Source organism: Heptranchias perlo, chromosome 33, assembly GCF_035084215.1.
Source record: "Heptranchias perlo isolate sHepPer1 chromosome 33, sHepPer1.hap1, whole genome shotgun sequence".
NCBI classification, from domain to species: domain Eukaryota; kingdom Metazoa; phylum Chordata; class Chondrichthyes; order Hexanchiformes; family Hexanchidae; genus Heptranchias; species Heptranchias perlo.
Window position 1 is genome coordinate 16,433,627 of NC_090357.1, and position 12,183 is coordinate 16,445,809.

General features: G+C 41.0%; 1 protein-coding gene across 1 annotated transcript in view; it reads left to right on the top strand.

The window, feature by feature from the left end:
• igsf9bb (immunoglobulin superfamily, member 9Bb) overlaps positions 1-12,183 on the top strand; it is a 499,264-nt gene that overhangs the window by 451,096 nt on the left and 35,985 nt on the right. Inside the window, exon 13 of the mRNA XM_067971024.1 lies at positions 8,271-8,446. Coding sequence (XP_067827125.1) covers positions 8,271-8,446 — 176 coding nt within the window. The remainder of the gene's footprint in view (positions 1-8,270; positions 8,447-12,183) is intronic.

Sequence of the window (12,183 nt, forward strand, 5' to 3'; positions counted from 1 at the left end):
GGCCAATATATCCTTCCTGAGGTGCAGTGCCCAGAACTGAACACAGTACTCCTGACAGGGTCTTCTAAAAGAACAGGTTCACGATTTCACAAGAAATAATGGGCAAAGAAGATCTTTGTGCTACATTTATTATACTGATAAAATGTAGCACAAAGATCTTCTTACATTTATTATAGTGTTAAAATGTAGCAGCCAGAAGAAATCGCCACCCTATATGGCACAACGTGAACGAAGGGATAAGTTAGAAGAATTTTTTTTTAAACAGAATTTGGAATGCTTTACACAAGTGGCTGTTCAGGCCAAAATGGAATTGCATAAGTATGTGAAAATGCAGAATATAAAAGGATACAAAGGAGGGACAGGAAAATAGGTTTTGAGTGGATAGCTCCAGTTGATGAGCTAATACTAGAACAGAAACGATGAACTAGATGGCCTGCGCTGTAATTTCTATGATTTCTATACCAGTGTGTAAGTTTCCTGTTACATATTTAAGGGATATAAATACTCATTATACTTACTATATAAGTGGTGGTATGAGCACCACTAAGTTATCCCCGAGGTGGATACTGCATTGAAGAGGCCAATTTGTTGACACTTTAGAGTTCTGCCAGGCATTTTTCTGATACTTTTAGTTAGTTCTGCAAAATGTGCAGCTTTGGACTGAGACATGGATTCCTCAGTGGTAATTCGTCTATTCCTATGTTATGAAGAGGAGGAGGAGGACACGGAAGAGGGTAGATTGGAGGCACCCAGAGTGTTTCCAACATTTAGATAAATGTAAGGAATCTTACAACACCAGGTTATAGTCCAACTGTTATATTTTATTTAATAAAACAGTTGGACTATAACCTGGTGTTGTAAGATTCCTTACATTTGTCAACCCCAGTCCATCACCGGCATCTCCACATCATAACATTTAGATACGCACTCGATGGAATTTACACACCATAAGATCATAAGACCATAAGAGATAGGAGCAGGAGTAGGCCATTCGGCCCTTCGAGCCTGCTCCGCCATTCAATGAGACCATGGCTGATCTGATTTTTACCTCAACTCCACTTTCCTGCCTTTTCCCCATATCCTTTGACTCCCTTTCTGATCACAAATTTGTCTAACTCAGCCTTGAATGTATTCAATGACTCAGCCTCCACAGCTTTTTGGGGTAAAGAATTCCAAAGATTCACGACCCTCTGGGAGAAGATATTCCTCCTCATTTCCGTCTTAAACAGGCGACCCCTTATTCTGAGACTATGCCCCCTAGTTTTAGATTCCCCCATGAGGGGAAACATCCTCTCAGCATCTACCCTATTGAGTCCCCTCAGAATCTTGTATGTTTCAATAAGATACACCACGGAGGTCTTACTTAGTTTTTGGTTGCTAGTCAATACCTCAGAAGTCTGTAATTCTCCTCGGAAGCAATCAGAGAGATATGCCAGCAACCTGCATCCAATTTCCACTGGCATATAAGCACTGTCTGTACCAGTCAAAGTCACCACTGCCTTGACTTTCTTTGCCACTGGATCCTTCCAGGCAGCATCTGGAGACCATTGATGCATTAATCAGGCAGCAGCTCGCTATTGTATAAAGAAGGTCACTGATACTCTATTCACGAGGGCTGTGCAGTTCATTTCCATCCCAATGGAACTAGATAAACGAAGAGAGAGAGAGATATTCAGTTCTGCAGATTGGCAGGGTTCCCATAGGTGCAAGGACCAATTAATAGACTACATCATAGTAGGTACAGCAGAGAAGGAGGCCATGCAGCCCATTGTGTGTGTGCTGGCTCTTTGAAAGAGCTATCCAATTAGTTCCATTCCCCATCTATTTCCCCATAGCCCTATAAATTTTTTCCCTTCAAGTATTTATCCAATTCCCTTTTGAAAGTTACTATTGAATCTGCTTCCACCACCTTTTCAGGCAGTGCATTCCAGATCATTACAACTTGCTGCGTAAAAAAAATTATTCCTCATGTCACCTCTAGCTCTTTTGCTGATCGTCTTAAATCTGTGTCCTCTGGTTACCGACCCTTCTGCCACTGGAAACAGTTTCTCCTTATTTACTCTATCTAAACCATTCATGATTTTGAACATCTCTATCAAATCTCCCCTTAACCTTCTCTATTCTAAAGAGAACAACCCCAGCTTCTCCAGTCTCTCCACAAAAATTAAGTCCCTCATTCCTGGTACCATTCTAGTAAATCTCTTCTGCACCCTCTCTAAGGCTTTGACATCCTTCCTAAAGCGTGGTGCCCAGAATTGAATACAATACTCCAGCTGTAGCCTAAACAGTGTTTTATAAAGGTCTAGCATAACTTCCTTGCTTTTGGACTCTATGCCTCTATTAATAAAGCCCAGGATCCCATATGCCTTTTTAACAGCCTTCTCAACTTGTCCTGCCACCTTCAAAGAATTGTATGCATACACCCCCTGGTCTCTCTGTTCCTGCATTCCCTTTAAAGTGACACTCAAAGCTCCATATGACGACCCCATCAATTTTGTGAACAACGAAAGCTTTCATTCCATTAATGTACAGCTAGTGTGCAACGCTAATCACCTTATCTTGCACATGAATGCCTGCTAGTCAGAAAGCTCTCAAAACCTTTTCATCATGCAGCCATCCACCAGGGCAGCCTTCATGACTCAGTACCATGTTTCAGGATGGTTGATGGGTGATCAGAGCTATCCCCTGCAGTCAAGGTCTGAAAAGTAAGTAAGGATACACAAAAATGAACTCTGAACTCTATGTGATGTTTACTTTGCACAGAAACATTCATCAAAAGTTGTCAACAAAAATATTCGCTATCTATAATTACTTCTTACCACTTTGCCTCCCCTTTGTGCCAGTTCCCTAAGTGAGATGAGATTGAGTGGCGGGCGGCCTTGACGCTGCAGAAAACTCTTTAGTTAAAATGGCGGTAGGCGCGAATGCATCGGGAACGCAGCAGGAAGTGGCCTGACTGCTATTTCAACCACTGCCCCGTTCTTGCCGGGTGGGCCGGGTTAAAATCATGTCTATGGAGTTTGTTAAGTTTTACAAAATGGTCAACTTAATGGGGGTGATTTTAAACCCCAAGAACGGTGGGTTGGGTGTGGGTGGGAGTTGAAAATAGTTGTTTTTTGGGTCGCGACCGCAACCCGGCTTTATTTCTGGGTTTAACGTTGGCGCGGAAAAGTATAGGCATTGGGAATGCAAAGTCCAAAAATTTTGCGGTTGTGATCCAAAAAAACAACTATTTTCAACTCTCACCCGCCCCCAACCCACCCGTACTTGGGGTTTAAAATTACCCCCAATGCATCTGAAATTGCATCTAAATCAAAGATCCTTTTCCTATAGCGAACATGGTGTTGTAAAAAAAGGAAATGTGGGATTTTGAACATTTCAACAATGACTTCGAATAAGAGACCCTAACAGCGGTACCTCTCTGTTATGGTCAAACTCGCATTCAGCTACATGGTATTTATTGACTTTTAAAAAGTAGGAGATTAGCAACGAAACATCTTGAAGCAGGCGATGTTAAATAACTTTGATATTGCAAAGTTGAGCACAAGGCATCATATTAGACTAGGTTGTGTTTAATATGCAGGGAAGTGGGTCAAAGAAGTGAGTACAATGAAAACTGGCTGGCTTGACAGAATTGGGCTCGAAGGTAAAGGCTTCTGCTGCACACATTTAGATTTATGGCATTACATTCAGGCTGACCAATATCTGGATGTGAGTGCCTGTCAAAAATGCAAGGCACTATAGACATATTAATGGCACATAGACAATGCATGAAGGAGAAATCAGATGAATAGCTGCAGGATTATTGAGGGCATGCAGCCACTGAGATGCTTTGGGAATTTGTGCTATAGAAATGAATGGGGAAAATCTTTTTACAGTGTCCATTTACCATAACATTGCCACTGGAATTCTGACTCCAGCTTGTTTCAGTAGCTTGAAGTACCACCTTAAATGTTGTTCTTTTCCTGTGTTGCTAAAGGCAAAATGCAGACAAACATAAATAACCATGTCCCACAGTATGAACTAGTGCACGCTACTGCTTTATTGGCCACAAGCAGTCTGGGCACTCAGTCTCCCTGTACAAATCGACACTGCCCTTTCTGCATTGTAGCCCTGTAGAGACCGTGTACTGACATTGGAAAAGATCCATGGTCCATGAAAAGATCCATTGCGACATTTCAGCAGCTCCACATGTACTTCATTGGCTGTAAAGTGCTTTGGAACGACCCAAGGTCATGAAGGGCGCTGTATAAATGCAAGTTCTTTTTTTTATTCACACAGTCACAAAATGTACAGTGCTAGAGATGAGTCAAGCTTTTATTCCTGGTACGAATCGTAGAATCATACAGCACAAGAGGAGGCCATTCAGCCCACCATGCTGGCTCTTTGAAAGAGTTATCCAATTAGTCCCACTCCCCTGCTCTTTCCCCATAGCCCTGTACATGTTTCCTTTTCATGTATATATCCAATTCCCTTTTGTGCTACGTGATTCAATCAGCTCACTGTTTAAATCGACTGAAGTATAGTCATTCCACTTCAAAGCCAACAAGTCTCAGTCCTTCAGTTTAACACACAGCAGCCTTTCTAACCTGTACTTACAGATGCCTGTGGTTTGCTCAATTCACAGCTATAGGAGGCTGTCGGAAGCACAGCGCTTACAGAGAAAGGAAGCTGTAAATCGAAGGGGAAAGACAGAATTTGTAAGCCCCTGCAGACAGTTCATAATTGTAGAATAGACCAAGAGCCATTAAACAAGCACCCTCCGCAGAACAAAATAGGTTTGTAAAGTCTGACTTTGAGAATTCTAACTGATTCCAGTTTGAAATAAAAAAATAATACAAGTAAAATCTCTTGGAGGTCAAGCAATTTTTTGTTAATCAAGTATCTACCTTCAAGCATTAACTGTCATGCACCAGAATAACCAGCTATGAGATCAGTTACGAGTCCTTGTCATTTAGGGTGTCTCTGTACTAATGATGTAGTTTATCGACCGAGGCTTTGCTCAAAGGTTAAAGTAACCTACTACATTTTTTCTCCATCTAATTTAACTAAAAATGAAAATTGCTAAAGCCACCACTGATTTGGAGGCTGTTCACGTAATGATTTTCACAGCAGTCAGTGCAAAGGACAGTGTCTGTATGCAGCAAGAGTGCTTTGTACTGGATTTGAAAATCTACTCCTGTAATTTCAAAAAATCCTTGAGCAGCAGACCTGAAAGGGAGCCTCATAAAAATGGAGGAGCTGAGGGAGATGCAAAGGTTTTTCAGTAGCAATTTCTGAGCAGCGTTTCAAATGAAAAATATATAAAAGGAAAATACCATCTCCAGTTGATATACGCAACTGTTCCTGATGGCTATTTCACTTCGCTCTTTTTCTACACTCATTGAACCATTTGAGTATCTCATTTGCTTTCCATTGAGTATTAACACCATCCTGTCTACATCTGTGGGACGCGTAATTTAAGAGGCAATTATCACAACTGTCTGCTCATCCCAGCACAAAATGCAAGGGAAATGTTGGCACTTTCCTGTGAGTAATATTTCACACATGCTAGGGGGGAGGGTTTCCTCTGTGCACTCCATGTAATGAAATCCTGAACCTATTTATAAAGAACAGCTTTACGATGTTGCTACACTGAACGCACAGAGGAAATCTTCTGCCAAGGCTTTGTGTAGATTCTAACACGTTGGGAGGACGCTGCGTATCGGTTACTTTTAATGCCATTGATTCACACATTCACCGACTGGCTGTATAGAAGATGCATGTAGTCCATTTAGACCCAAAGTTTGCCTTCTGTTGGCGGAGTACTGGAACTGCAGTTGGGTAGCAGATGTTGAGAATGTTGGTCGAATGCTCACACCTATCAGGGAAAAGGGGGGAATTTATGAGGGTGAGACTGTGTCCCCTCCCCCCTTTTTAACAAGGTCCTTTCTCTGTTTCTCCATTCTCCGGTCTCCCAGGGAGTACATGAGATCAGCCCATGTTAACTTCCCCTTGTTCAGTGCCTCCACATAACAGAGTGGCTGAGATCATGAATCCGGTGCGTGGAGATAATGAGTGTGAACGACGTCCCACCACAGTGCAGAGCAGTACATTGGTGGTCCAACATGCAGCAATTCTGAGCATCCTCGTCGTATGGTCGTAAAAGCAAAGTTAAAATATGTTCTTGCAAGCTGAAGATAAAACTGGAAGTAACTGGTAAACAAGCTTAGCTTGACAAGAAAGAAAGAACTTGCATTTCTATAGTGCCTTTCATGTCCTCAGGATATTCTAAAGCATTCCACAGCCACTGATGTACTTTTGAAGTGTAGTCACTGCTAAACTAGACAAATGCACAGGAAGGTCCCAGATCGGTGTTTTTTTTAATGGTATCTGAGGGATAAATGTTTAGTGGGACAACTTCCCAGCTGTGCTTAAAAAAGCGACATGGGATCTCTTATGTGCGACTGAGTGGGCAGATAGGGCTTCAGTTTAACATCCAAAAGGCAGCCCCTTCAACAGTGCAGCACTCCCTCAGCAATGTCGCTGAAGCAAAGCCTAGATTTTATACTCAAGTCTCTTGAACCCATGGCCTGCTGACTAAGAGGCAAGAGCACTACCACCGAGCCAAGGCTGACACTAATAATTAGCACAGCAGCAGAATGAGTATTTTGAAGGAGCTTTCAGACAAGCTCCCTTTTTGGAACAGCTTGCTTTGAAAACCCTGCCTTAGCACTGCCACATTGACCGCAGACTATATGTGATGTAGCAGATGTGATATCAGCTGCAACTTAAAACTATTGAGATGTAGCTATCATATAGGCTTTATATATAGTATATATGTATTTTTTAAATAAATGCAAAAGCTATCAGCAACAAATATTGTGTGTCACCAATGCACACTTCTGTTTAGAAAGCTTTCATATGTCACTAACAAAATAATGATAGACCGTTAGCTTAGCCGACTGTTAAATCCTGTAATGAGTCAAATTAATTGAATTACTGATGTATGGGCCATGTCTTTCTAATTTGCACAAACTGACAGCCCACTGCATTTTAATATCTTTGAGCACAGTGATTTCGAGGGATGCTCACAGTGCAACGCCTCATTCTCTAATACGCTTCCTATTTTTCCTACATTTCTGCATTGCACGTAGTTTTCAGATTTAAGTTGCATTACTAACTTTTATCATTGGCACTAATCTTTAGTATACACTGTGTAAAAGTCAGCCCTGATGTGGGGATCATACACACACCAATGGATCTGCTGTTGAACGGACTCAGCCCCTCTTGCTCTGAGATGTGGATTGCTCTGCATTGGTGGGTATAAGCGGACCCAGTTTGCAGACTGAGGAAACCAAACATGTGAGTGAACTGCATGCTTTTACCCAGTGTGTACTGTACATGCCAGCTTGAGCTAAGCGCCTTCACCAGAACCAGAGCATTAACCAGTATGCCAGGTTTGTACCGGTGCCTCCTTACTGCTGTGCGATCAATGAATGTTTGTATTTCTACAGGATTCTGTCATAAAGTGTGCTAGAAAAGGCGTCCGAAGTTATTTATTAAGAGTTATATTCCATAAATATGGGCTAACTGATAGATCACTAGAGTGCTTACCCATAGCATTTTCCAGTGACAAGATCCATAAATCTCAACATTTCAAGTAAAAATAATCGTTACATGTACACTGAGGTAACCCAGGAGCTTGGAGTCCTGATTCCAAAATATCAGTCATCGGTGAATTTTTTTTTAAGAGCACATATAAGAAAGTATGAAGTGAGAACAGGCCATTAAGCCTGTACGTACAGAGTTCATGTATGATTATTCCACCATGGATTAGCCTCTCCTCCACCACCTGTTGATCCCCTACTTTAAACAACACTAAGTTACTCCATTCACCCAGAATGATAGGTAGTCAGGGAATTGGTGCAGAAGAGAGATGATCTTCGGAAACTGGAATTGGATTACAGTTGAGTGGATTGAAAGGGAGTCCAGTATTTGCAATGATGAGTGCCATATCTGAGCTGGGAATTCTTAGTGTTGCCACTAGATACAGAGTATGAGGCACACTGTATCTCACCTAGTGATCTTAGGAGAGGTTTAAAGGAAGAGCATTCTCATCAATGAAGTGAGCTGCTGAAAAGGTAAACCACATGTCAATGCAATAGATTGTATGATTTCAATGCTCTTTCGTTCCACAAGGCTTGTTCCACTCTCGAACTGCAATCTGACCTGAATGTGTACCTTGCTGGAAAAAAGACGCTAACTATCTAGTTCTGCATTTGCCACAGGGTAAAGAGGGCTATGCTGGGACCCCATGACTGGCTATCGCTGCCTGTATCCACAGGCCTTACCTGGCTGTTGGTGGAGGGCCTGGAGCCTGAGACCGCATACCAGTTCAGTGTGCTAGCACAGAATAAACTGGGCACAGGGCCCTTCAGTGAAGTCATCACTGTGAACACACTGGGTGAGTAAAATTATATTCAGTGAAAGTGTGTACTATCCCATTTGGTTCTGGAATGTCAAGAAATGCTATTGATTTTATGCTTATAAGTTAATGAGTCTTTATATGCATATTGTTTTTTTTGACAACATGGACGACCATATTGCCCTAAGTGGCTATTGTAAACAATTTTACAACACCAAGTTATAGTCCAGCAATTTTATTTTAAATTCACAAGCTTTCGGAGGCTTCCTCCTTCCTCAGGTAAATGTTTTAAGGTAAACATTTACCTGAGGAAGGAGGAAGCCTCCGAAAGCTTGTGAATTTAAAATAAAATTGCTGGACTATAACTTGGTGTTGTAAAATTGTTTACAATTGTCAACCCCAGTCCATCACCGGCATCTCCACATCATAAGTGGCTATTAGCACTGACATTTTTGGATCATAGTATTCTAGCTCCTGCTTTAAATGTTTACTTTATTGTTTGTACACCAATCTCTCCTTGTGAATTGTACAGCCATGGGTGATGTTATCTTACACAGAATTCACTACAGGAAGTAGAAGCAATAATGTCTCCAAGGTCGCCAAAAAATGAGGTGTATGTTTACATGACACAGCAGCAAATAGTTGGAAAGACTTCGCAGAACCATTTGTTTCTGAGTAAATTCGGTGAATTCAGCTATTTTTAGGTGTTGTACAATCAGGTACTACTGCTGACTCGGTGTTGAGTAGCTATTGGGAAGAAGCCCAATGCTATAAACAAGGCTATATAGTTCTTTTACAAAAACAACCTGCCTACTATAATTGTGCTTTATTTGTTTCTGATTGTATGGGGATATGCTTGATGAGGCCCATTGTGTAAAAAAATATAGGGATGGGAGGTTAACTGTAGAAATTATTAGGTGCACAACAGTTCTTCGAAAACATTCCCACCGTTTCAAAACTGTGGTAAAGTGCCAGTAAGTGCCTTTTATTCCTTATTTACTGTACAATTTATTCCTTTGCCTCCACTCCTCATTGTCACTCAGCTATAGATGCCAGACCAGCTGGCACCAACTGATGCTGCTTTAAATCGGGTAGAGCTCCCCTTACCTTTGGACAACAGATATTAATGCCCAGTCCAAATATGATGGTTCCTTCACATTACTCAGATTGTCTGTAACTTCAGATATTATTGTGACATATCTATTCACAAGCTTATACTGAATGACAGAGAGACTGTGAAAAGGCAGCAGAGATGCACTCTGTTCTGAGCCAGAATAATATTCATATAAACTGAGGCTTTCAAAATTAAGAGAGGTTTTAAGAGGGTAAATAGTGAAAAGATTGATAAATTGGTTGCAAGGGGACATAAACTGATGGTTATCACTAGTACAAAGGGGAAGTTATGTTTTCACTCAGATGGTAATTAGAACATGGAATGCTTCACCACAGTTGACTCTTGAGACGGAGACTATAACATTATTTCAAAGGGAATTGGGTAAGGAAACAATAAAAAAAGATATGGGTAAAGAGCAGGGAAATAGGTTTGGAGCAGATACTGGCACAGGTGCAGTGGGCTGAATAGCCTCCTTCTAATTTCTATGATTAAAGCCTACTCCCATTGTTTTCAATGGAGAATGAAGTATCAACAAGCCCATCACCAGGACTGAATCACACAATAAAAGAGTTCCTGACCTAAAAATTAAAATTAAAATCAATTAAACAAAAAATGCCAAGACAATGATTATGTTAGTAAAAGAAAAATCATACACCAGGATATTTAATATTTTGACTTCAGAACACTGATGGAAAGACCTTTGTGTGTATCATACGCCCTCGGGCATAGAGTTACATCTCAGATAATCATGTTTCTGGAGGCTAAGTAATTAACCATGTGTTCGGCATCTGCAAGATGCAACATAAGTGCTCATAGCGCTAAGGATGTAACAATAGAGACCTCAGGGTATGTGTACAGGTAGTCCTGACTCAGCAGTTACTTCCTTTGTGCATTCGATTTGCTGACTCAGCCTAATTGGCGACATGTGCAGGTGACTTCCGTGATACTGAACACATTATAATGTATATCTTAAATCCTATATTAATGGTGTTGTGATATTAGTCAGTGGTTGTATGTTACATTCAATGATGTTGAGCACAATGACATCACTGCATTACTCATTAAATATTCTTCGCTACATTTTCTTAAAAACTTAATTAAAACAAATTAATTAGGAAAAATCAAAGCTTCAGGAAAGATTAAATTGCAGAAGATATCATTTCCATAGGAGTTCAAACTATTCTCTAGCACCCATTAAATTACATGTCAGGGCAGGTTTCTTTTGGCAGATCCAGAAATTGAGTTTAGCTTCTCTGCCTCTCCCAGCCACCACCTCCCCCCGCCCCCCCAAAAAATGAAGTAAATAATACCTGTTTAAAATATATTATTTTTGTATGCTTGCTACATCAGTTTATAATACTGTACACTCTTCTCGCTCAATTTCAGCAACTTTCTGTAACATAGAAAGAAAGAACTTGCCATTATATAGCACCTGGACTTCCCAAAGTGCTTCACGGCCAATAAAGTGTTTTTTGAAGTGCAGTCACTTTTCTAATATAGACAAATGAGGCAGCCAATTTTCCCAGAACAAGGTCCCACAAACAGCAAAGAGATAAATGACCAGATAATCTGCTATAGTGATGTCGCTGGAGAGATAAATATTGGCCAGGACACCAGAAGAACTCCCCTGGTCATCTTCAAATGGTGCCATGGGATCTTTAATGTCCTCCTGAGAGGATTTAATATCGCATCTGAAAGCTAGCATCTCCGACAATGGAATAGCACTCCCTCTGTAACTGCACTGAAGTGTCAGCCTGAATTATGTGCTCATGTTCTAGAGTGAACCCACAACTCAGAGGCTAGAATGCTGGCAGTGAGCCAAGGCTGACAGCTAAATAGCTAACAATACTCATTGGGTATTTTTCAGAGTTTTATTCGGTGTTCACACAGTCTCTCGAAAAGCTTGTCCCAATATTCTACAAACCAGGTATTGAAAGAGTTGCCTCTGAAAGTTGCGTTGGTATTGAATGCTACACTTAAACTTTGGCAGTTCTCAACCCAAGACAGTGGAGTGCATGCTCCTCAATCAAACGACCATAAGTTTCAGTTTTAGGACCGTCACTCACACCTGGCGACTAACCATTAATTGGAACTTTTAGCAGTTCTCAGCCTAACCACCACATGGCGAGACTTGCTATAGAATTACACATCATCTGGGAGAAAAGAGGGAAGGCGATCGTATCTACCTCACAGTTTGAGCTGCTCCTGAATCCAGCTACGGACCGAACCTCTGTCCTAGGTAACATGTGACAGCTGCAATAGGCTTACTATCATGCCTGCAACTGTGCGCAACTCAGGGATTGGGAGCAGAGAGATCAGACCAGGAGTGGTATCTTAGACCAACTATGTTTGAAAAAACAATTTAGCCTTTTATTACAAAGCAGTGAGGTATATTTTTGCCTTCACCACCTGGGCAGTAATCTGGTGGAGTGGAACGCCCATCTGTTGTAGAACCCACCAGAGTTTCATTCCATCATAAAATGATTAGTCTACATTATATGTAATTTTTTTAACGTAGAAAACTGAAATAGAATGGGTCATACCATTATTGTACATCTACTGGATTATTTATTGATCACGTATCAAAGCTGAAAAGGCATACTGCTTCCCTTCAGTCAATCATGCCACAACATTGACTTTAATATTTTTAATAATTAACTTT